Consider the following 27500-nt stretch of genomic DNA (forward strand, 5'->3'; position numbering starts at 1 on the left):
AAGGCAAAAGTTGTGGGCTTTAATGCCTGCAGAGTCACTGACACTAGAGCCAAGCCATTCAGAGTGGTGAGCATTAAAGTCACCGACAATAACTATATTAGTTGATGGATAAAGAGAGAGGGCTTGGTCAATATGATCAGAAATAACATCAAAAAGAGTGCAGTCTTGAGATGAAGGAGAGCAATATAGAACAAAGAGAAAGGCAATAGAGTGAAGTGGTGCTAAACGAAAGCACATGAAAGAATAGTCTGTGGATTCAAACCTAGTTTCACGACAAACAGGTGAATTCTTACGAATGTAAATGCCCTGGCCAAGCATGTGACTATTGGATTCTTTACGAATCAGTGGAAGATAACCATCAACACTAAGATCACAAGATGAGACAGCCGAACTCAAATTAGTCTCACAAAGAGCAAGTAGGTCTGGTGAACTTTGCAAGAGATAAGACTCAACAGAAGAAAAGTTACTTCGAAGACCACGAATATTAGTGAATGATAGGTTTAGAGAACTTGGTGATGATGATGGTTTTTTGTGTTTTATAGTTTTTTGTACTTTATTCATTTTTAAATTAGATTGAAGAACTTGACTCAAAGCATAGATAGTACTCAGAACACCATTTAATAGCCCAAGCAATTGCCTCATTACTACTAATAAACCCTAAGCCGTAACAAAGGGCTCCAAATGTGGCCTCCGCAATGCACACCAAAAGTACAAACAGGGACACCATCCATGCGCAACATGGCACTGTTAATACTTTGATATTTTTTAGCTGTTGATGGAATCAGCCTCTCTGAGAGCTACCACAGAGTTCGGGAAACCTGACTACCAGCCGGCCTCAGAACCATAAAACTGAGTTTTAGAGCTGTACTCTCATAAGGAGATAATAGAATGAGTTGCCTAGTCATAAAAACAGTGACACAAGCAAACCCATGCATTGAGTCAAGAAGATCCAGCATTCAACATCCTAAACTGGAAACAATGTATTAAAAATACATCTGCACCAGCCTAATAGATGAAGAAGGGGTGCGAGGCTGGTCAACAGATAGAATCTGTTTACCCCTTTATATATATATATATATATATATATATATATATATATATATATATATATATATATATATATATATATATACATATATATATATATATATATAATCTATATATATATATATCTTATCTATATATTTATATATATATATATATATATATATATATCTATATATATATATATATCTTATATATATATATAATCTTATATATATATATATATATAAATATATATATATATATATATATAAATATATATATATATATATATATATATATATATATATATATATAATCTGTTTACCCCTTAATATTATATATATATATATATATATATATATATATATATATATATATTTATATATATATATATATATATATATATATATATATATATATATATGTATATGTATGTATATATATATTTATATATATATATATATATATATATACACATATATATTTATATATATATATATTAATATATATATATATATATATATATATATATATATATATATATATATATATATATATATATATATATATATATATATATATATATATATATATATATATATATATATATATATATATATATATATATATATATATATATATATACAGTCCCTGTTTACAATATTATGATCACCTCAGTTTTTCCACATATTTTATTTTCAAAGTTATTTTAAAGTAATTTTAAGGTAAGTATATTATTATTACTAACTTTTACAATACTGACATCAATCGAATATAATAGAAAAGAAAATTTCTTTATAACCATGACCAATTTTAAGGTAGGTGTGTTTTAAGTCAGCAATGTGAATTTTTGCCAATTTTGAAAAAAATGTGGTTGATCTGTCACATACATTTTTTTATATTTTAACAGTTTTTTTTTGAGTGAAAAGTGTTTTATTATTTTTAATACATTTTATAAAGTTACTATAAATAGCAAGAATTAATGTATAGTACCATTTTACTAACATTTTTAGTGTAATAGGTTGTAATTGTAAATTTCAATAAAAAAAATAAACATGGGTAAGGACATAAGTCCAAGCAAAATTTCAGAAGTAAAAGCACTTTTGCAACATTCAGAGTGTTCACAACAGGAAATTGCTAATATGTGTAAAGTTTTGCAACCTTATGTCAATAAAATCAAACACAAAATGGAAAACTACATCAGTCTTTCTCCAATAAGGAAAGGACAGAGTGGGTCAAAATGTAAAACCACTCCCAGGAGAAACAGAATTATAAGAGATATTTGTCTAGAAAATAGAAAAAAATCATCCCTCTTTGTCAAAACTTGTTCAAGAGTCTGGAATACAAGTTTCAGAGCGCACAGTTAGGAGACGCCTGGCTGAAATTGGTTTAAAATCACACAAACCGGCTGAAAAACCAAGGCTAACTCCAGCAATGATAAAAAAGAGATTGCGATGGGCAAAAAGTTATAAGTATATGACTATTGGAGGTTGGGAACATGTAAGTTTATCAATTTTGAATAAAATATTGTTAAAAAAGTGTTTAAATGTTGATATAAACTTAATTACACTACGATGATTTTTCAGGTGTGTTTTTCAGACGAATCTACTTTTGAAATCTTGTTGGACAAAGCCACTTTCGTCCAAAGTAGACCAAACAAAAAATATATTCCAGATTGCATTGTACAAACTATTAAACATCCAACTAAAGTTATGGTGTTATCAGTTATTAGTGGTAATGGCACAGGAAGACTATATATTGCCAATGGGATGATAAACCAAATACAGTATCAAGAGATTATGGAGAGTCAACTTATCCCCCAAATACAAGAATGGTTTCCAAATAACAATACATTTACGTTTATGCATGATAGTGCTCCATGCCATAAAGCTAAAAGGATCACAAACTTTCTTAAAACAAAAAGTATCCTTGTTTTAGATTGGCTAGGGAACTCTCCTGACCTGTATCTAATTGAGAATTTGTGGAATATTCTCAAGAAGGAAATCTCTTCTAAGGTTTCAACAAACAAAAGGGATTTAATTGAAAAATTACTCTATCATTGGCACCACAATGAAAAAATTAAGACAACAGCAATAAATTGTATTAAAAGTATACAAGACCGAATAGCTAAAGTCATTACATTCAAAGGAGGAATTACAAATTATTATTATTTTTTTATGACTTGCAATCAAAAAAAGTAATTGTTTGTTAAAATCTGTGTGTATATTGATTTTGAAATATTATTTTATTATTAAGGAAACATGTTCTATCAATAAAAAATAACTAATATTGCAATTGTACCTTTTTTATACTTTTTACAAACCCTTGAAGTTAAAAATTCACAAAAATTGTAGGTGATCATAATATTGTAGCCAGGGACTGTAAATATATATATATATATATATATATATATATATATATATATATATATATATATATATATATATATATATATATATATATATATACAGTATCGGACAAAACATGGTGGACAAACTCAAATTTAGAACAAAAGTTGATCAAAAACAAAAAAATATAGTAAAACAATTGAACATATTATTTTCTATGTAGTTTATTTTGTTGTTAACAAAATTTAAAACTTTTGAATCATACTAAAAATCACTAAAAAAGTTTTTTAACACATTTTCCCTTACAAACTACATTTTTCTTTGGAGAAAACAAGGTGGACATTCAAAAAATCGACTGAAAATTCAAAAAATTTCAAAAAAGGTTTCTTGTCAGGCATTTGAGAAAACAACTTTGCTTCGTTAGCTCTTCGTCGCACAGTGCGATTAAAGATTTGTAGTTCAAGTTTTTCAGTTAATTTTGTGGATGACAAAAATGAATCTTTTTAAAGCTTTTTAACAATTATTCGATCTAGTATTTGTGATGTTTTTCTCGGACGTCCGCCCCGATGGTTTATTTTATAGCAGTCACGAGATCCAAATGATTTGACAGTTTTGCTTACAGTCAATGTAGCTATATTATATTTTCTACAAATTTTAGCTTGACATTTTCCGCTTTTAAAATCATAATAAAAGAATAATATTTTCACGTAAAACACTTTCTAATTTGTCGTAAACCATTTTAAGTTGCAATATACGCCATATATCACGAGTTAAATCTATTTTTAGTTAAATTGAAAAAATAATTGGTCAGACGTTCCAAAATCTATTATTTTATTATTTTAGAGTAGTGTTATGATAAAAGTGAAAACAAAAGAATACGGTAAATTGAATAAAAACAATGAAATCTTATAAAAAAAGCATCGTTTTGATTTGTCCACCTTGTTTTGTCCAAGGAAAAATGTAGTTTGTTGAGAAAAATGTGTTATAAATTTTTTTTGTGATTCTTAGTATAATTCAAACATTTTAAATTTTGTTAAGAACATAATAAACTATTTAAAAATTAATATGTGCAATTGTTTTACTAGTTTTTTTTTAGTTTTTGATCAACTTTTGTTCTTAATTTGAGTGTGTCCACCATGTTTTGTCCGTTACTGTATATATATATATATATATATATATATATATATATATATATATATATATATATATATACAAATTAGTAAAAACACTTATCTAATTTTTAGTTGCCTTCAACAGCATGTTTCACCATCAGTAGGTTCATCAGGAAGATTCCTTCCTGATGAACCTACTGATGGTGAAACATGCTGTTAAAGACAACTAAAAATTAGGTAAGTGTTTTTACTAATTTGTTATTTCTATGTTCTTTAAGAACATTGATATATATATATATATATATATATATATATATATATATATATATATATATATATATATATATATATATATATATATATAGGTATATAATTGTTAATTTTAGCAAAATCAATATTTTGCATTTAAATTTGAAATCTCAATTATTTAGCTAGGAAGTTTGTGCATTTCAAAATATTATCTGTTCTGGAAGCAGCTTTCCATCAGTTAAATCTTATCTCTTCCAAAAATCACCTGACTTGCTTGCTCTTAGTGAGACTAATTTAAATTTCGCTATTCCATCTGGACATTTACATTCATAAGAATTCACCCATTTCTCATAAACTAGGTTTGAATCCACTGACTATTCTTTTATGTGAGTTTTTCTTAGCACCATTTCATTCTATTGCTTTTCTCTTTGTTGTATATCGCTTACCTTCATCTCAAGACTGCACTCTTTTCGATGTTGTTTCTGATCAAATTGACTAAGCCCTCTCTCTTTATCCATCAGCCAATATCGTTGCTATTAGTGACTTTAATGCTCATCACACTGAATGGCTTGGCTCCAGTGTCAGTGACTTTCCTGGCATTAAGGCCCTCAACTTTTGCCTTTCTCAATCTCTAACTCAAATAATTAACTTTCCAACTCGTTTTCCTGACAACTCAAATCATTTATCTTTTCTACTTGACCTATGTCTTGTTTCTGATCCTAGTCAGTGCTTAGTTTCTCAACAATTACCCTTAGGTGCTTCTGATCATGGTTTGATCTCTCTAAAACTATTACAACTCTTACAACTACCTTAAAGCTAACTGGGACTCTTTTCGTGGTTTTCTTTGTGATGGCTCGTAGTAGTAAATCTTTTGTCCTGCTGAAAAATGTGCTTCTTATGTAACTTAGTTGATTCAGACTGGCATGAATTTTTTATTCCCTCTTAATGGTTCCAGGTCAAGCCTCACTCTTTTCAATGGTTTTCCTCTCATTGTGCTGCTGCAATTTCCAATCAAAACCATTACTTCCATATAAGGGCAAATCTGTTATTCAACCTCTCTTGTATCGTTCAGACTTGGTCATCTCACCTAAAGACAAAGCTGAATTGTTTGCTAAGAACTTTTCATAAATATCATCTTGATTCCACTAGTTGCGTTCTACCTGATATAGCCATCAAATAGGTTGATCAATTGCTTGATATTCATATCGCTCCAGCTTCTGTATCAAAAGTGATTTCCTGCCTACACTCTTTCTGCGGAGCTGTCATCCATACTTTCAAAACTATTTAACAAGTGCTTATCAGAGTCTTGTTTTCCGGCTTACTGGAAAGTGGCATCTGTCATCCCTATTTTTAAAAGTTCAAGAGAGCGATCTGACTCATCTAACTACCGTCCCATTAGTCTTCTTCCTATTAAAAGCAAGGTTTTTGAGTCTTTAATTAACAAACACTTAATCTCCATCTTAAATCTAATAACTTACTTTCTGATCATTAATATGGATTTCGATCTTCTCATTCTACAGCTGATTTGCTAACAGTAATAACCGATAGGTTTTATTGTGCATAAGGTGGAAAAGTTAAGGCTATAGCTCTTGACATTTCTAAAGTTTTTGATTATGCTGGTCTTCTCCAAAAGCTTTCTTTTTACAGTGTATCTGGTAACATCTTTAAGATTATTGAGTCCTTCCTTTCCAATCGTAGTACAAAATTTGTCCTCGGTGGATAGCACTCCTCTTCATATTCTGTAACTTCAGGGGTTCCTCAAGGTTCAATCCTTTGCCCTATACTCTTTTTTACTTACATTAATGATCTTCCAGATATTCTCACATCTAAGGTGGCATTGTTCACTGATTAAACTACCATTTATTTTTGTCATGATAAGAAACCAACACTCTCTGATTGCTTGGAGGAGGGCATTTGAGCTTGAAAAGGACCTCACTTCTGCTACAGCATGGGGCTCTCAGTGGCTGGTGAACTTTAATTCAGATAAAACTCAATTTTTTCCAACCAATCGTTATCGCAATAATTTAGATCTTCCTATATTTATAAACGGTAATGTACTCCATGAGTCATCTACCCTTCATCTTCCAGAATTAACTCTTACTTCTGATCTTTCTTGGAAACCATATATCAAATCTATTGCAAAATTATCATCTGCTAAGATTGCAGTTCTTTATCGAACTTGACACTTTCTTACTCCGTATTGTATTCTTTATTTCTATAAATCTCAAATCCGACCTTGTATGGAATACTGTCGCCATATCTGGGGCAGATCTTCTAATGATGCTTTTACTTTTTTTGACTTGGTGCAAAAACGAATTGTAAACATAGTTAGACCTGCTCTTGCAGCCAACCTCCAACTACGATTACAATTATCTTTGTAGCGTTGTTTCTCTTTCTCTTTTCTGTAAATAGTATAATAGGCACTGCTCTAAAGAGTTAGCACCTCTTGCACTATCTACTAAAATTCATTCCTGTTTTACTCGTCATTCAATTAAGTCTCATCCTTTTTCTGTGATTGTTCCTAAGTGCTCCAAAAACTATTGTTTGTCTAGTTTTTTCCTCAAACATCGGTTCTTTGGAATTTGCTTCCTTCATCTTGCTTTCCTGATTCTTACAGTTTCCAATCTTTTATGTGGTCTGTCAATTATTATCTTGCTCTACAAACTCCATCTTTTCTCTTCCAGTAACTTCCATCTCTTTTAGTGGTTGCTTGCAGCCTTGTTGGAAGCAGAGTTGAAAAAAAATCTTCAGATCTCAGTGTTGTTGGGTACTATTCTTTGATTCGCAAAGACTCCAGTAGACACATGTTTGGCTTAGGGGTATACATACTCACCAATATACTTGTTTGCGTGAAATCAAGTTTGAATCCTTTGACTATTATTTTATGTGCTTCTACTTAGCACTTCTTCACTTTATCACCTTTCTTTTTGTTCTTTTTTGTTCTCCTTCTTCCCGAGACTGCACTTTTTTAGATGTGATTTCTGATCAAATTGACCATGCCCTCTCTCTTCACCCCTCTGCCAATTGGCTCTGTTGTTATTGGCTCGTTAATGCTCATCACATAGTTCTAACATCACTGACTCTGCTAGTACTTAAGCCTATAACTTCTGCATTTTTTAATCTCTTACTAAGGTAGTTTACTTTGTGATTCATTTTCCTGACAACCCTAATCATTTACCTTCACTCTTTGATTTATGTCTGGTCTCTAAAGCTTGTGTTCAATTTCTCCTTTTTCTTTCTTAGGTGGTTCTGACCATCCAATGATCTCTGATCAGATTCACACTATCATTACTTACTACTACCATACAGCTGACTGGGATTCTTTTGGTGATTTTCTTCAAGATGGTCTTTGAACTAATGTCTTATCTCTTTCAGCTGATAAATGTGCCTTCTATGTAACCTTCTGGATTCAGGCAGGAATGAAAGCTTTTATTCCATCTTGACGGTTCCAAGTCAAGCCTCTTTCTACTCCATGGTTTTTAGCTTCTTGTGCAGTTGCTATATCTAATCATAATCAAATTAAAACTTTCTTGAGAACTAATGACTATTTATAATTGCAAGAAATCAATATAAAAAGGTGCTATCTGATGCTAAACTCCATTATTCTCAGATCACTAAATCTTGCATTTTATCTCAGAAATTTGGCTCTAGAGACTTTTGGAAAACCTTCAACAGCGTAATTAACAAGAGTAGATCTAATATTCCATCTCTTATTTATGGGACTGATCTTATTACCTCCCCCAAGGATAAGGCAGAACTATTTGCAAAGATCTTTTCTTCTAATGTGACTCTTGAATCTTATGGCCAATTTCTTTTTAACCTATTGTTAGACATTCAAATGACTCCAGCCTCTGTTGCTAAAGTCATAATTCGATTAAACTCATTTATGGCTTGTGGTCTAGACAACATTCCTGTCACAGTCTTACAAAATTATTCTCCAGAATTCTCTTCAATTCTCTCTTTTAATAAGTGCTTGATAAAGTCTTGTTCTCCTGCTTGCTGGAAAATAACATCTGTTGTTCCAATTTTTAAATACTGCAGAGAACATTCTGACCCCTCCAATTATCGTCAGATCAGTCTACTTTTTGTTATTAGCAAGGAATTTGAGTCTTTGATTAATAAGTTTCTCACATTCCATCTTGAGTCAAATAACTTATGGGCAGACAATCAATACAATTTTTGATCATCTCACTCTACAGCTGACTTGCTAACTGCTGTGACTGAAAGACTTTATTGTGCATTAGATAGAGGCAGAGAGGCTAGGGTTACTTCTCTTGACATATCTAAAGCTTTTTACAAAGTTTGGCGTACGAGTCTTCTCCATAAGCTTGCTACATATGTTTCATCAAAAAGTCTTCTCTTTTCGATTGCTTAGAACAGACATCCGTTCTTGAATCTGATATCACTTTTGTAACAGATTGGGGCTTGCAGTGGCTTGTAAATTTTAACTCTAACTAAACTCAGTTATTTACCGCAACAACTATTGCAATACGGTTGACATTTCTATATTAATGAATGGCAACCCTATCACTGAGTCCGCTTCTTTAAATTTTCTTGGATTATTGTTGACTGCTAACCATGCTGATCGACATGGTAACTATATACTATTGCTAAATTAGCATCCGCTAAGGTTGCTTCTTTTTGTCCAGCTCACTATTTTTTTACTCCTGATTCCATACTCTACCTCTATAAACCTCTAATTTGTCTCTGTATGGAATACTGTTGTCATATTGGGGCTGGTTCTATTGATGCTCGGTCTTTTCGAAACAAGGTTCGAAAATGCAGTTGGACCCGTTCTATTTGCAAAGCTTGATCCTCTTTCCCATCATGGTAAAGTTGCATCTTTTTCTCATTTCTACAAATGCTATCACGGTCACTGCTCAAAAGGAGTTATCATCTCTAGTTCCATCAACCAAAACTCATTCAGGTTTGACTTCCCACTCAGCTAAATCTCATTTATTTACTGTAACTGTATCTGCATCCTCTAAAACTTTTTTTAAAGTCTAGTCTTTTTCTTGCATATCAATCCTTGTGAACTTGCTCCCGTCCTTGTGTTTTCCTGACTTGTACAACCTACAATTTTAAAATCTTCTGTCAACCGTTTCTTTTCTCTATAACTCTATTCTTTTTTCTCCTAGTAAACCCAACTTAATAGTGGTTGCTTGCAGCCTTTTTTCAAAATGAAGTTATAAAATATTTTAAAATAAAAACTTTACAACTGTTCATTGTAATACAACATAAATTCAATAACAAGGTAAATAATTTGTTGTCAAGTTGTCTGGGATTTTTTTTTATACAAATCTTTTATTGTTTTTATTTTTTAAATTATTCTCTGCCCACATTTCAATGGCCAGACAATGTCTAAATAAGATCTTAATTAAATTAAATCATTAAAATATGTCTTCATCCTTGACTTCATTTATTGTATGATTGAAATGACTCTTAAGTGTTTTTTTTATTTATTTATTAAAATTGTTTATGACTATTTTTTTTTTTTTTTGTTTATAAATATTATTGTGTAATGATTATAGTATCAATAACAACCTTATATAGCAAGAAATTAATATATAATTAATATATAACCACACTATAACAAAGTTTATAATTTTCTTTTTGTTTTTTTAGCCACTCCATTAGATGTTGTAAAAGTTCGTCTGCAAGCTCAGTTAAAAACAGAAAGTATGAAACCATCATTTTATTATTATTAATTTTTATTTTTGTTGTTAACCATTTTACTTTATTGATATTTTATACATTTTCTTAATGAAATCTAAATTTTATTTTGTTTTGCATAAAGGTGTTAGATGCTCTGTTTTCAAAGAACTAGTTTCTGTTTGTTATTGTGCAAATCCACCATTGTTTAATAGTCCAGTACTTTGTACTATACATGGAAACATTCATACAGTCCCTCGCTTTTCATCAACAATGGTAATATTTTTAAAATTAAAGAATTTTTACATTTTTTTATAAGTTAATAAAAATATCTTTAAACTTATACTTACAAATGTATTCATGCAGTGTGTTAGGGTCTAGGATCAGGGTATTATCTTTAAAGACTTGCTGATGATACAACATCAAGAAAATGTTTTTATCTCAAAAAATTTTATAGATAATTATACAGCTAGCACAGAAATTTTGCAGACATCTGACCTAATTGTTGTTGTTGGTTTTTTTAATTTTTTGTTTGTTGGTTTTTTCAAGATTAAAGGGGTAACAGAACTTTAGATAAAACTTTAGAAGTTTAGACAAAAATTTATTATTTAGTCATCTGCCCTTTGTTACATCAAGTTTTAAGATTTAATTAATTTTTTTTATTATTTAGTTATCTGTCATTTTTACTTAAATACTGTTTTAATACATTTGGCATACTTTCAGAGAGTTTTTAAAGCACTGCTGAGACATGTCCTGAATCCAAAAATCCAAGTACCTAATAATTCTGTCATCAGTTCTGTAGTGTGGTCAACAAATCTTCAGTTTCATTTCCTTCCAAGCATTTTTCTTTGGATTGAGATCTGGGCTGTTGCTAGGCCACTTCATCATATTAATTCCTATGCTCAAGAACCTGCCATTTCATTGTTTTAATGTATAAAAAAGTGCATTAAAAATATCTTGCATAAAAAAAAAGTTTGATGAATTTCAAAAGGGTCTAGAGGTTTTTGTTCTAAACACCTTATATAGCATTCAGAATTCATTGTTACATTTTTAGGAAGAAAGTATTGTGTTCCTCTGGTTAACTTTAATTTTAATGAAATGTGATAATTCATTGAATTTCATTAAAATTAAAGTTAAGCACATGTTAAAGAGTTTAGAGAGTTTTTTGTAACCTCAACAATGTTTGTTGATGCTCCTAACAACAATCCCTTATAAACCTAAACAATGTTTCTGATTACTCAAACATTAGATTTTTAAACAAAAGCAAATTGAGGCAAACAGTAAAAGAATTTTTTTTAAAAAGTTGATTCACTCTAAACAAGACTGCAAGCAACTATTAACGAAATGTAAAGTTAAAAAACGAGAAAGCGGTTGACAGAAGATTTAAAAAGCGGAAAACTCTCTTATTTAGAAAAACATGCAGATGAGCATGTTTTTCTAAAAATAATAGCAACCTTAGCAGATGCTAACTTTGCAATGGATTCATGGAGTGAATGGTAATCCAAGAAGACATAGGCCGAGGACTGGGTAAGAGTGTTGCTATTCATAAAAAGAATATTAACAATATTGCACTCATTATTAGCAGTAATCAAAAATGTTTTGTTTTAAAATTCACCAGTCATTGCAAACCCCAAACTGTTACAAAAGAGAGCTCAAATTTAAGATCAACTGCCTGTTTAAAGTGCTCAAAACGTTCAAGCTGCTTGTTGTAGATAGTATACCTTTTGATATCTCTACTACTGCACTTAACTTGTTTCTTCACACACATCTTTATTTGTCAAAACTCATGTTTAGAATTAAAAATTAGAAATATAATGTTTAGAATTAAAAATTTAAGAAAGAGTTGTAACAATTATTTTAAAAACAAACATTCAGCCACAAGTCTCATCAAGTAGCCACCTTGGGTATACTTGGAATGGTGAATAGGGAATAGATGAATGGTGAAAAGGGAAGAAATGAAAAGTTACAAAGTTAATGTTTATTCATGGTTTTTTCTAGAGCTCTAAAAATCTTGAGAGAATTATGAACCTAGAAATCTTGAGAGACTTATGAACCTGGAGTTCCTGAGAGACTTGTTTGGAGTTCTTATTTAAAATGGTTTTCAGCGATGCTAAAATAAAAAATTTAATGTTCTTAAAACACTATTAATTCCCTGCAACATTTTTCTATAAGTTTCTTTCAACCGTTTTGAAGCTCTTAAAGATTGAAGGCCAGAAATAAAGAGCGTTTCTAAACCAGAGTCTTTTTTGTGACTTCCCATCTCTGTTTAAATCTTGTATAGCAAACAATATTTTGCCATTGAAAAACTATTTTTTTACTTGACATAGGATGCGTTTTTTAAAATTGCCAAATTTGAAGGTTTTGCCACTCTTTGGAAAGGATTATCACCATACTTGTAAGTTTTGTTTTTTTATCAGTTTTCTTCGAAGCTTGTATTAAATAACTTGTTATATACATAATTCACACATATTTTTTGTAGAGTTCAAATGGTCCCACAAACTGTAATATATTTTACTGCTTATGACCAATTAAAAGTTAAGTTTGGTTATGTGGAAGGGAAAGCAAGTGTAATTGCACCATTATCTGCTGGTGTTACTGCTAGAAGTATGATTTAATTAAATTATTGAAACTTATTTGCTTTAAATGCTTTTTTATTACTGTCATTGTGAAAAAATTTAATTAGTTTAAATTAGGTTAAACTCTTATAGATTTAGAATTTTAATTAAGTCCTAGAATTCTTTGAATTGTATTTTTAGCTTAAAATTGTATTTTTAGCTTAATTGATCTTCTTATATAACAAGGTCTAAAGTCTTTAAAATTCAATATTAGTTTTAAATGGCAAAGTTAAATTTTTTTCATTTCAGCTTTTGCAGTGGTTGCAATGTCTCCTATTGAAATGTTAAGAACCAAGCTTCAGTCAAAAAAAAATTTAGGCTACAGAGAGCTTGTTAAGAATCTTCAAACTACTATAAATGGTGAAGGTATTTTTTGCTTATGGAAAGGTATTGGACCTACCCTTTTTCGTGACGTGCCTTTTTCAGGTATGTCTTTTATAAAACTTATTTCTCTCTAAAACTTTGATCTCCAATTCTTTGACCACACTTTAACACTGCTGATTATGATTAGGTTTTTATTGGATGTTCTATGAACTTCTAAAGTCAAATAATCCAAGCCCTACACTATTTTCAACATTTTTATCAGGAGCTATCTCTGGAATGGTTTGTTTTTTATTTGGAATTTCAATTATTAAATTTTTTTCAACCATTTGTTATAAAACATTAAAAAAGTAAATAATACTACATGAAAATGTATATACTGTAGGAAGTCTACATTTGTAAAAAAGGTATCCATTTTTCAAACAAAAGATTTTTACAGCATTTATTTTATCATTTTATCAGCACAAAATCTCAAATGAAAGCAATAAATATTTAAATCTTAAAAAATTATTTTTCAAGGATAAATTAAACAGAACCTAAAATGTTGTAATGGGAGGCCCTAGTTTTTCTACTTTTGGCCTTTTTTTTTTAAGACTACTATGTGTCTACATGATGAGAATTAACTGCCCATTAAAACTGCCCCAAAAATTTTTTAATGAGCCACATCAAAAGCATTTATTGTCTCTAATCTCTGTCTATGCTTTTTTACTTGTTTTATTGTCCTTAACATTAGCATTCCTTTTTTACTTGTTTTATTGTCTTCAACACTAGCATCCCTTTTTTACTTGTTTTATTGTCTTCAACACTAGCATCCCTTTTTTACTTGTTTTATTGTCTTTAACACTAGCATCCTTTTTTTACTTGTTTTATTGTCTTCAACACTAGCATCCCTTTTTCCTCTAAAAAAAGGAATTGTTATAAAAGTAAAGTAACAGAAAATGTTTTGTTTAAAATACTAAAAAACTAGTCTTAAAAAAAAAAAGGTAGTAGTCTGTTGTGATCCTCTAAGCCTTTCAGCCTTGGACAGGTTTGAATAAATAAAATCTTTTCTTAGAGTTTGATATTTAAAACTTGTTAAATCTTATCTATAAAATCTTATCTATAAAATCTTATCTATAAATATTAAATATTAATTATAGTTATAGTTATTATAATTGATCAAATATATTTATGACAATTGAAGTAGCTCAATGTTTATGAGGTAATCAAGAAGTGTTGGTTGTTAACGCTGTCTCTTTTGTATGCTCACTTGTCTTACCTAACCACACACTTTCTTAATCTTAAAAGATTTCTTCCTCTCTTTTTATCTTTTATTATTATTTTTTTTATTAATTTTGTTTTTAATTATTCTTTGCTAAGATATCCCTGATAATTCATTTATTTATGTTTATAAATAATAATTTATAAACATAATGTAATGACAAAAATTTTGTTAGTTTTTCAAAGTTATGTAGAATCCTACCTAAAATACATTAGATGCAAAATGTTATGTAGAATCCTACCTAAAGTACATTATATGCAAAATGTTATGTAGAATCCTACCTAAAATACATTAGATGCAAAATGTGCAGTGAGCGTAATAACTTCTGTAAAAAAAAAACAAATATCTGTGCATAAGCATAAATTCAAATTTTCAAAAGTATATTATAGTCACACTATTCGTCGCGTTGGTTTGACAAGGTTCTAACTGAAATTTTTATATTAGGAGAAATTTTTATATTATATTGTATTAATTAAGAAAAAAATCTTTTAACTTTTTTTTAATGTTTAATTAAAATTATTTATATTATTGTTTTTTTATTTGCTTATGTTTTTTGGGTTGATGTATAAAATACATAATAAAATAGTATATATAAATATTTTCATTTAGACATTAGAAAAAAGAAAAAAGAGAAAAAGATTTATTTGCTATTCTCATAATTTAGAAAAAATCAGTTGGAGCCTTGTCAAATCAATGCAACATATTGTTGCTAATAACAACTATTGTTAATAATACTGATGTTGCTAATAGCAAAACTTACATGTCAAAATGCAGAGTTACATACAATTAGAGATATATATTTAATTAAATTATATCAAATTATTAGTATAGAGATATTCTTTTCAATAGTTTGCTGCAGGATTGACTACACCTTTTGATGTTGTTAAAACCTATAGACAAATTGAGCTTGGTGAAATCAAAAATGGTTTGTTTATTTTTTAATTTTTCTATAATTTTTACTTTTTTATTTTTACTTTTTTGCTTAATTTTCATACTTTTATTTTATTTAAAGTTGATTGCATTGGTCAAACCATTAATGTTTAATTATTACCAAATAAGGTGTTAAAATTTAAAATAAAATTTTTTTTGTACTTAAAGTGATCCCTAAGTGCTGAGACAAGTTGTGTTCATATTAAAGAAAATGTTTAAAAAAACATTTAGGCTAAATTTTTTTGATTAAAACTAAATAATGAATGCACACCACTAATTTTAAAATTAACGTTTTAGTCGAAGCTCGTTGTCTCCATTTTTTTTTGGTTCTCGGTTTCTGTATAATGTTAGCCGCAATCTGCAGACTTAATAATTTATTCCATGCGTGTTAATTCATAACAGTTTTGGTATATGATATCATCGTGCAAATTTCTTTTATGATACGGTATAATTTTTTGACACAATCACCAAATCATGTTATTTGTATAACTTTTTACTAAAACCCCAAAAAATAAGTTTGTCATACAATTGAAAATTAAATTTATAAAATTAATAAAAGTAAAAATTTAATATATAATGAATATTTTCAGGAAAGCGTATTGGTCTAAAGTAAATACAAGCTAGATACTAAAAGAATAATTTTACTAAAGTGTATAAATTAACTTAAAGTATAATCTGAATAAAAAACGAGTGACTTGAATAAAACATATAAACTGAACTAAGTAGAAAATAAATATTAAACAAATTATTTTACTAATAACCGTACAAATCAAACTAAGTTAAAGTTAAAACAAATATTTGTACTAAAATATACAAAAAATAGTTATAATATAAATATAAAAATGAAGAATCGCATTAACTCGTTCGCTACCAGTCGAACAAAAATCTTTTTGTAGCGCGCATTTTTTTGAATAATATTTGAATGGCATGACATTGACAATTAATTGAAATTCGAATAGTAAATATTTTTAAAAGCATATCAAGTTATATATCAATAGAAAGCTAAACAAATGTACTTTTTAATTAAATAAGTTTTTAACACGCGTGATTAAACAATGAGAAATGCAAAGTGCTTGAAACAATTGTTTTTATAAATAGTAACTAAAACATTAAGTCTGAAACAAAACTCATTTAATGAATAAAAGGAGTATTTTTTCATCAAAAGACTTTGATAATTACTTAACTAAATACTAATTACTTAACACTTCCACAAGTTAAATTTCACAATGTTAACGCTGTTTTATTTTATAACTAAATTTAAAGAAGTTTTTTTTATGAAGGATTATTCAAAAATTTTTATCTTTGTCAAGTGATAACTTTTTTATAATTATGCAATATGGCTCTTATTTTTTCTTGATTATGTAGAGAATTAATTTAACCTTTAGAATAAACAAATTATGTGTCTGGAATGGAGATTTATGTACAAAACAAGATAAATTGTAAAGCATGCTTGAAAGCCGCTACTAGAGGCTTGTGGTAGTGAAAGAGTTAAACCATATCTAAATGTATAATAAAAAATAAAAAATATATATATTTGTATAATATTTTACTAAATCGCAAATATTTTTTGTGATTTAGAAAAAAATTATACAAATATTTGATTTTCTGATTGTAGTAAAAAAAAATACTTATATCTTTAAAAAAACAACAAAAAAATAAAAAAGTCTTAAAAAGATATTGCGATGACGTCATATACTAAAACTGTTATGAATTAAACACACATGGAATAAATTATCAAGTCTGCAGATTGCGGCTAGCAGACTCTGACAATGATATATTACATAACTAAATGTCTAACTTCGATCTAAAAAGTGAAGCCGCTTTTTGCCATTTTTTCAAATGGCGGATTAAATTTGTAAACAAATATTTTTAACTTTTCTTTTCTTAAATGAAGTAAATATATTTTAAATTTAAATACTATTTACGTAAAAGTGTTAAACGGAAATTACAATACTTGTAAAATTATAATTTATGATTCCTTAATTTATTTTCGATTAAAAAGGGATTAAAGTTTTGAATAGAAAAGTAAAACGACAGATGTTTTGGAAGCATTTTTATGAATTAAAATAGTATTTAACAAACATTGGCTCATAAAAAAATTTTTATAATTATTAAAATTTGTTTTTGAATTATCTTTAATTTATTGGGAACTTTTGACTTGCATTTTTAACTTTTATTCCACACTTTGACTTCAGCTTTGCCCTTTTTACAAATGGGGGACTATTTTTATAAACAAAAAGCGGCTTCATTTTTTGTCCAATAAAATACCGCAAGTTAGACATCTAGTTATATAATATATAATTGGACTCTGAGAACCAAAAAAAATGGAGCTTTGACTAAAACATGAATTTTAAAATTAATAGTGTGCATTCATTATTTAGTTTTAATCAAGAAAGTTCAGTCCAAACATTTTTTTAAAACATTTTCTGTTAAATGAACACAACTTGTCTCGGCACTTAAAGATCCCTTAAAAATGACAATTAGAATTTTTTTATAGGATATATTTAGTTGCATGATTTTATTTTTTTCTCCAAAACTATATTTTCTTACAAAAAATACAGTTATGGATTATTTTTGTGTGCTCAAATTTTCTATGATTTCTACAAATAAAAATGAAATTGTAATGCCTTATTCTGTTCTTATTATTTTTTCTGGTAACAGTACAGGCATCAAAGCGAAAGCTTGCTACTGTAACTTTAGCAGATAAATATAAGGTGTTAAAAAAAACGTGTAGTTGTTAAGTAAGCGTGTAGTTGTTAAAAATATAGTTTGCATTGGTTAAAGACAAAACTGAAATGTCTGAAGCAGTTAAAAAATGTCTTAAAAAATAGAAAATGATTCAAGACTGCAATATACAAGCAGTTCAGTTCAATTATGTATAAATGGTTAAAAACTCCACAAAAATAATAACTCTATCTGATAAATAATTTTTAAAGCTCTATATTTTGAAAAGTCATTAAAAATACAAAATTTTCCGATAAAAAAAATGTTTTTGTTTTAAAATAGTTATAAATATATTTACAGAGCTTTTTTTTTATTTTTTATATTTATAAAATATTTTGAAGCAAAAACTAGACTAGAGTTAAACAGAATATTTATGTTAGCCTTGCTCCTTTCTTTGTCAAACAAGCTTGTGTAAATGTAAAGTTGTGTCACAAATTTACATTACAGGCTTGGCTATACACACGGTCACTGTGCTTGTCTCCTTTGTCATTACTGTTCAGCTCTCTCTGATATCTTCTAATGAGGATACTGCTCTAAAACCCAGTTAAATATCTTAAATGATGGCTGTTTAATATTCAAATTGAGATTCTATAGCTATTACCTATATCCTGAGTTTTAATGGTTATCAAAACTTATATATATATATATATATATATATATATATATATATATATATATATATATATATATATATATATATATATATATGTATATATATATATATATATATATATATATATATGTATATATATATATATATATATATATATATATATATATATATATATATATATATGCCAAGAATGTAATATTGTACCATTTAATTCATAGTTTTGATGGCTATCACCATTTGATTCATAAAGGCAATATTACATAGTTGGCATATACTTATGTATCAATTCTCTTTGGAGAATTCTGTTTTAATTCTCTTTGTTCTACTTGTTGTTAATAATTATGTTTGAATACTTTGACTATTCTGTACTTTTGCTTCACTTCACTCAGTACTTTCTTCCTAATATCACTTTGCTCAGTTTACTTTTTCTTTTTTGTTTTTTGTTGTTCTTCTTATTCCCAAGATTCTTTTTAATGTTATATCTGATAAAATTGCCCAGTCCTTAATCATAGTAAGTCTGGTAATACTGCTTTTATTAGTGACTTAAATAGTCATTAAAATGAATGACTTATTTCTAGTATAACTGACCTTGCTAACATTAAAGCTCAAAATTGATATCTACTCAATCTCTCACTCAAATAATTAAATTTGTGACTTTTTTTTTCCGGCAATCTTGATCAGTTATTTTAGCTCCTTAGTTTGTGTCTCGTCTCTGACCCTAACTTGTGCTCAGTTTCTTCTTGTTCTCTTTTGTGGTGGTTCCATGCTATGATGACTTGATTAAACTTATAATCTTTCTAATTTCCCCCTTTTATTTGTAAATGTCAAAAATGTGCACAAAGTGTATGTTAAAGTAGTTTAAATAACACCAGTGAAAGTGCATATCAACCATTTTGTAAACAAAAATAATTTTTATTAGCTTTTACATGAAATCTATATCCTAATATTAAATATATGTTGCTACTGTACTACTATGCTACTAATACTACGCAAAGATCTTAAATATCTAAATTAATATCTTTAAATTAGTTTTTATTATCTTAAGATTATCATTAAAACTTTCATGCTTCTTTACTTCTATCTTTTACACATTTAAGCTTGAGTTGTTTTATTTAATCTTAAAACCTTTCCAAGTATAACAGGTGGTTACTAAAAATCTGGACTAACTTTAACTGAATTTTAAATGCCACAAGGTAAATCTTTTTTTTTCATGCTTATATCCATTTTAAAGCTTATTTAATTCTCTATAAGGTAATTTACTTGTTTTTAGATAATTAATAGAAATTAAGAAAATAATTATGGCCAAGCAAGAAGAGGTAAGAAAACGGATTTAGGAGTTCTATTTGAATAATAAAAAAGGTAAAAAGTTCACAGTAGCTCACTTCAATGCTGAAAAAGTTCCAAGAAGCACTATCTATGATATAATCAAACGTGTTGAGAATGATTCTGGGCACAAAAGAGTGCAAGGAAGTGGTTGTGTGGCCAAAATCATGACCCCTAAGGATATCAAGCGCCTGAAAACCATATTTGATCACAGTGACCGAGTTTCGATGAGGCAAGCTGGTTGAAAATATGGGTGCAGTTATTCACATATCATTAAAACTCTTGCCAAGTACACTGACATCAAAAGTTATACAAAACAGGGTATACCTCATCAACAAGAGAACCAGAATGAGCGAATCAAAACCAACATTGATCGTCTTTATATTAAAGGAAAATCGGTCATCCTTGACAACAAGTCTTACTTTACGCTGTCACACTCAACAATTAATGGAAACAGCACCTACTACTCTAGCAACAAAGACAAGACTCCACCAAGTATCGCAAAAAGCGCAAGTTCGAACCCAAGGTGCTTGTCTGGCTGGCCGCTTCAGAGAAAGGAATTTCAAAGCCATTTTTTGTCCCCAGCAGCCTTGCAGTCAATAAAGCCATCTATGAAATTAATTGTATAAAGAGAAGATTAGTGCCGTTCATCAACGCTCATCATGCCGAAGGTAATTATATATTTTGGCTGGACCTGGCGTCATCGCATTATGCCAAAACCGTGACCAACTGCTATGAGACTCATAACATCAATTTTATCAAAAAAGTTGACAATCCGCCAGCCGTACCGGAGTGTCGTCCGATAGAAGACTTTTAGGCTATTTTGAAAGGCAAAGTGTATGAGAGTAACTGGCAAGCAAAAGACATGAAGCAACTACAAACCAGAATAAAGCTTTGCCTGAAAAAAATTGACCTTAACCTTGTATTTTCACTTTTTGGGTCAACTCATGTTAGAGTTGGCCGAATCCAAAGAAATAGACTGGTTGAAGACAAACTTAATGAAAATAAATAAATAACTAAAAACTCTTTTTAATGATAGTTTTATTAAATCTCTACCATAAAAACTATGGGAGTAATTGCCCATGAAAGTTTGTCCGGATTCTTAGTAACCACCCGTTAATAGTTATTGTTCCAACTTTTCTATTGTTTTAACCTTTCTATTGTTCATTCTTACTATTATTTGAAGATTGAATTTTTAATTAACTTCTCATACCTCAATTATCTTTGATCCTGTTTCTTTTTTTTTTTCTATATTAATGATCTTCAATACAACTTCCAACTCAATACAACAAATCTCAGACCTATTATTTACATATAGTTACTATATAGTATAGTATATATAGTTTCATACTCTGTTACAGTTTTTAAGAGTTTTTAATTGAACAAAAAAAAAGTAACTATTAAACAATTTTTCAAAACATTTTTCATCTAATAAAATTGTTACCTAATATTCAGTAATTAAATTTTCATCTAATCTATGTTGTCTAATATTTAGAAATTAAATTTTCATTTCCGATCCATTTTATTTCCATTCCAAGTATAATCAATATAGTCAATGAACTTTAAAAAACTTGTGTTAAAAAAAACTTTTGAACTAAAAAAATTATTTATTCATAAATTTATTGAATATTTAAAGTTTGATCATTTCCATTCCCTTGAAACATTATTGTTTACAAACTTCAAACATGGCTAAAGGCCTCACCCATGGCTTTAGGCCTCACCCATGGCTACAGGTCTCAATCAGGGTTGATCCAGCAATATTTTATTGACAAATAATTGTAAGCACTTTTGTAACGAGATTTAAAAAAAAATGATTTGAAACTATGCATTAATAAATTAAATTCATTGAATGTAAAATGAACATATTCAGTTAATTTGAATTAAATAAGCTTTAATATCATGAAAAGATTTAACATAAAAGTTGTAATTTCTAAAGGGCTTACTCCAGAATTTTTTAGCTTATCATTGCTGCAACAGAACCTGTTTTACTTGATGACTTTACCTTGCAATGGTCCATAAAGATGACGAGCCAACTAAAAAAAAATGACTGAGAGGATGGTTGTAGTACAATCCAGTTCAATGATAATTGGCTGTTGAAAATGTTGAAAAATAAAAAATAGGAAAGATCATTTCATATTTTTATTATTAGTATTAGTAGTTGTTGTTGTTTTCTTGTGACTGGAAAACAAGTATCTTTCTAAAAAATATGCAAACTAAGGCAGCATGATTCCATTTGCTCTAATTCATAATAATAATCCAGTATAATGACATCCATTAACACAATAATGACATTTATTTATCACAGTAATGACATCCATTTGCTCTAATTGTCCATTGCTAAATCTATTTCTCGTTTAAATTTATTTGTTATTTGTTTAAATGAATTTATTTCAAATTTCTTACATCCCATCTTGAGTCAAATAACTTACTGAGACAATCAACATGGCTTTTGATCCTCTTGCTCTACCGCTGACGTGCTAACTGCTGTGACTATAAGATTTTATTGTTCATTAGATGGAGGCAGAGTGGCTAGAGCTTACCTAAAGCTTTTGATAAAATTTGGCATGCTGGTCTTCTCCATAGGCTTGTATCATATAGTGTATCTAGGAAAGTTTTTGAGATTATCAAATCATTTCTTTCTAATCGCTTTATTAAAGTCATCCTTGAAAGCCAACACTCTTCCAGTAACTTCCGGTCCTGTTTTGTTTCTTGTCTTCTTTAATGACTTCCCAACAATCTCACATCCAGCTATTAACCCCTGCTATTTCTCATAATTTTGTTTCTTTTAATTTTTTAATATTGTATAAGAATTTCACATTGTTTCTGCTTTCCTTAGAGTTAATGTAAAATAAGTTGTCAAATATATTTATATTAATTTTTTTTAATTTTTGGGTTGTTTTTTTTAATTTAGGTAAGCATGTTTCAAGATTTACATTTGCTGTAATGATAAGACTGTATAAAACTAAAGGTTTTTCAAGTTTATTTACTGGTCAGTTTTTTTTGTTTTTTTGTTTTTTATCCCTTTTTCTGTTTCTTATTTGAGTTTTTGAAGTTTTGTTGACTTTTATTTTTGTCTAAAGTTTTTTTATTTCTTTTATTTTTTTAGGTCTTTATCCACGTTTAATGAAAGTGTCATTATCATGCGCAGTTATGATAAGCACATATGAATATGGAAAAAAATATTTTACTAATCGTAATCACTTAAGTTTGAAAGAGATTTAATAAACTTGTTTGATATTTTCAAAATTTTTTACTTAAAAAATATTTGGTTTTTCATTTACATTTTTGCTTTTTCTGTATTAAATGCATTTGTCTGAAATATATACATTGTTTTTAAAAAAAGTCTTTTTAATGTGTTTATGTTCTTTACTACAAATCCTAATTGTTCGAACCATGCAGAAAACCACTCCACTTAAGTACTTTAAGAAACATGTACTTTAACCTTGAAAAAAATATTTGATTATTTTTAATAATAATTTTTATTAGTTTATTTTATTTTTTTATTTATCGTTTTTAAACTATATTTTGTAAAATAATTAATATTTATTAGTTATTGAATAGTTTGTATTTAATAGTATTTAATAATTTAGTTATTTAATAATTTATATTTATCACTAGACTACTAGAATGTAATGTAGAATATATTAGAATGTACTATTGGAATGTATCCCCATGATAAGAGTTCTTTTAAAAAATCCACGTAAAGTAGGAAACTTGTGTTATTAAATAAATATTTATAATAAATGAATAAAAAAATTTAGATATACATTTAGAGAAGTATTTCAGAGTAATAAATAAATTTAATAGGTTCAAACCAGAACAAAATAATATAAATTAAAAAAAAAAAAGTCATTTAAAAAATAATTTTATTACTTTATTTATCTCAAAAATTATTTTTTAACAACAAAAATAAAATTTTACAAAAAAACATCTATAAACATATTGCATCATTGTACTTCAATTATGTCGAGCGAATTTCCATTTAGAAATTTTATAATCAGTTTCATCTTGACTTTGGTGTGCTTCTTTTGTTTTATATATTACAGCAAAAGTACGGATAAATATTACTATTTTTTTCAACTTAAGGTTAACAATCAAGACAGTAAAAAGGTTACCTAAATGCAGATCTTAAGTTCTTGAAATACGCATTGTGCATTGAACATACGATACACATTCTTGAATTACAAATACACTCTTGAAATAAACATTTTATTATTTACTATATATAAAAAGTATTTTTTCAATTTAACTATATTTGGGTAACTATAATTAAGTAAATTTAATTAAAATAAAATTATAATTAAGTAAATTGTTAAAATAAAGTAATAAAATTACAGTTTGATAGTTAATTTGTGTCATATATAAAATAACTAATTTTATGCAAACACATTGTACATATCTATTTTTAAAATTATATATTTAACTATATATATATAATAATTAAAATTCAAAACTTAAATAATAACTATAATACAAAACTAAAAAATAAATATATAAAATTATAAAACTAAAACTTAACTTAGATATGTACAATGTGTTTGCATAAAATTAGTTATTTTATATATAATATAAAAACTTAACATAATATATATGTATAAATCTGTAATACATACATATATATATATGTATAAATTTGTTGTTGATGGATAACTTGAAAAAAAGAATTCCGATAAATTTTAATAATAAACTGTTTTTTAAAAAAAATTTTATATTCAAAAAAAAAAAAAATCACAGCATCAGTCAAGTTTATGGTCCTTTTAACTAGAAGACTGCTCACGGTTTTACAAAAGATTGAATTAAGCATATCATAAGGTTATTGTGAGTCTCTTTACATGATTCAGCAACTTTCTCGGTAATTTGTTTATCATTGTTCAACTTTTTCTATTGTTTTATTTTTTTATTTTTGCATATCGTCAGCTGAAAATCAAGAAGCCATATGTCCATTTTTTGTGTTTCCAAGAAAATCAAGCTTTAAAAATTAATTTGTAAAGACTTTCTGCCAGAATGTTCATCTAACTTCTTAAATATTTTAAAAAGTTGTATCATTCTTGAGACTAGATTTATTGGACACATACCCCATTAAATGGTGAATATTTATTAATAATAAACAGAAAAAACACAAGTTGTGGACATATGGCCTCTTGGTTCTCAGCTGACAATATTGCAAATTTTTTGTTTTTATTTTGTTTTTATTATTTTATTATTTGTTTTTATTTTATTTATTTACTTTTTTTTTTTATTTTCCAGTTTTTTTATTATCTAAACTTGCATCTTGTTAGGATAAGGTTGCATTCTTGTTATATAGCTAATATTGTGACATTTGGTTTTATACTGTGGCATTTGGTTTTATGTTGCGATATTTATGTTGTAATATTTGGTTTTATGTTGTGATATTGTGATATAAGGTTGCATTCTTGTTATATAGTTTATGTTGTGACATTTGGTTTTATATTGTGACATTTGGTTTTAGACTGTGGCATTTGGTTTTATGTTGTGATATTTATGTTGTTTATTTTATATTGCAAAATATGCTTTATATTTGGTTTTATAAAGTTCTAGTACAATTTAAGTACAAATTGACAAAAAAAAATATTTTTTAGAGGAACTAAGTTTTTGAAAATTGTTCGATATAATCACATGGACAAAACTGGACACTTTATTCGTTCTCCTCAGGTTTTTGCTTAAAATAATTTTTTTAATTTGATCTATGATAATAATATATAAAGATCAGTTATCTTGGAATCATTTGTCACTGTGTTAACATTGTGTCTCTGTCACCTTTGTGTCAGAGGAGATAGTAGATAGGAGATAGTAGATAGGAGATAGTAGTCATTTTATTCTTGAAAGATTTTATGAGCATCTTTGAATCTGTATTTTTTTACTCATCTCTTCTCCCACTTTTCTCCTAATTTTTTCTCTCTAATCTCATCTCTCTAATCTCTTCACCTTCTTAATAATTGTGTGTTGATTAGGGAAAAACTGGGTTTTTTTTATTTCTTTTTTTTTTAATCTATCAACTCCACCCCACTGGTGCGAGGTGGAGTTGATGGAAAACTAATACTTTTTATATTATTCCCCTGTTTCTAGAATTAATAAACCAAGTTTCAAATTTTTCAGTAGCGTGAACATATTTAATTCTAGATTTCAAAAGGAATTGTCAAGCAGGTAACTGATATTTCACCAACTATCAAATTGTTAAATATCTACATTGAGAATCAAAAGTTCGATTTTAAACCAGGTCAATGGTATGTTTTGTATGAAATATTTCACAAAAAAGTAAATAATCTTAATTTATTTCAATAAATATACAAATTCAATTAGAGTTATCTTTAAAAAATTTTTAGTTTTTTACATTTTGTAATAATTGTGAAATGTCTTTTTTTTATACAACCTTTTTTATTCAATATCAGCAATAAAAATATTGAATACATAATAAATGTAATTCTGAGTAGCAAAGTAGAAAGCTTTAGTCAGGTTAGGTATAAGGTTAGGTATTAGGTTAGGTACTTAAAAGTTTTATTTACATTAGCTTAACCAAACCTTAGTGTGACAAAACACTTGTATCGACACACATTTGAGTAACACTTGTATCTTAGAAACATTAGTCTAACAAAACATTAGTGTAACCAATCATTTAGTTTGCAACACTTTTTTTTTTTAATTATTACATTATAAAATTAAATGAATAAAATATTATATATTTTGATTTAAAACAAAAACAAAATTTAATGTTTTTAAAACAAAAAAGTCTATTAAAAAGTGTCAATTTGTTTCAGCTGCCCTTAGAATATTTTAAAAAAAGAATCATTTTTAAAATGTATGACCACAGTAGAAGCGAGTTTGCACTTTTGAAAAATCTTAGAATTTAATTTGGTATTTTGTTTTAAAAAAAACCCACAAATTTAAAACATAATTACCCAGTTAAGTTAAAAAATAACTCCATAAAACATTTTAATATAAAAAATTTCAAATTTTTTATTAAATTATTCAAAAGTATATTTAATATGAATTTAAAAACAGCTTTTACATTAGTTATTTTTTTTCATGTTGGTAAAGTCATTTTAAATGAAAACCATCTGAATTTTCTAAATTTTGATGTACATAAAAAAGTTGGAAATTTTCATCATTTCATCACATAAAATCTTATTATCCTTTCTGATTGATTGATTGTTCTTCTGGAACAACTTAGACCTCCAGCAAAACTCAGTTATTTTCTGCAACTATTTTCTACCACTATTGCAATACTGTTGACATTCCTATATTAATGAATGGCAACCCTCTCACTTTTCTATGAATTAATGAATGGCTCATTTCTATCCTATATTA

General features: G+C 27.7%; 2 protein-coding genes across 3 annotated transcripts in view; both read left to right on the plus strand.

The window, feature by feature from the left end:
- The window catches only part of LOC100202574 (mitochondrial glutathione transporter SLC25A40), a 40080-nt gene extending 16626 nt beyond the window's left edge, over positions 1 to 23454 (plus strand). The window contains exons 2-10 of the mRNA XM_065809802.1: positions 10361 to 10414; positions 10533 to 10663; positions 12715 to 12782; positions 12867 to 12991; positions 13252 to 13428; positions 13514 to 13605; positions 15434 to 15509; positions 23086 to 23163; positions 23281 to 23454. Coding sequence (XP_065665874.1) covers positions 10361 to 10414; positions 10533 to 10663; positions 12715 to 12782; positions 12867 to 12991; positions 13252 to 13428; positions 13514 to 13605; positions 15434 to 15509; positions 23086 to 23163; positions 23281 to 23396 — 917 coding nt within the window. The 3' untranslated portion in view covers positions 23397 to 23454. The remainder of the gene's footprint in view (positions 1 to 10360; positions 10415 to 10532; positions 10664 to 12714; positions 12783 to 12866; positions 12992 to 13251; positions 13429 to 13513; positions 13606 to 15433; positions 15510 to 23085; positions 23164 to 23280) is intronic.
- A 1417-nt stretch (positions 23455 to 24871) lies between these two features.
- The window catches only part of LOC101236650 (oxidoreductase NAD-binding domain-containing protein 1), a 17394-nt gene continuing 14765 nt past the window's right edge, over positions 24872 to 27500 (plus strand). The window contains exons 1-3 of one of the 2 annotated variants that reach the window (XM_065809804.1): positions 24872 to 25026; positions 25775 to 25847; positions 26316 to 26419. In XM_065809804.1, the coding sequence (XP_065665876.1) occupies positions 25007 to 25026; positions 25775 to 25847; positions 26316 to 26419 (197 nt within the window). In that variant the 5' untranslated portion in view covers positions 24872 to 25006. The remainder of the gene's footprint in view (positions 25027 to 25774; positions 25848 to 26315; positions 26420 to 27500) is intronic. The other variant, XM_065809803.1, reaches the window with a different exon arrangement.

Source organism: Hydra vulgaris, chromosome 11 (genome assembly GCF_038396675.1).
Source record: "Hydra vulgaris chromosome 11, alternate assembly HydraT2T_AEP".
In the NCBI taxonomy this organism is placed as follows: Eukaryota; Metazoa; Cnidaria; class Hydrozoa; order Anthoathecata; family Hydridae; genus Hydra; species Hydra vulgaris.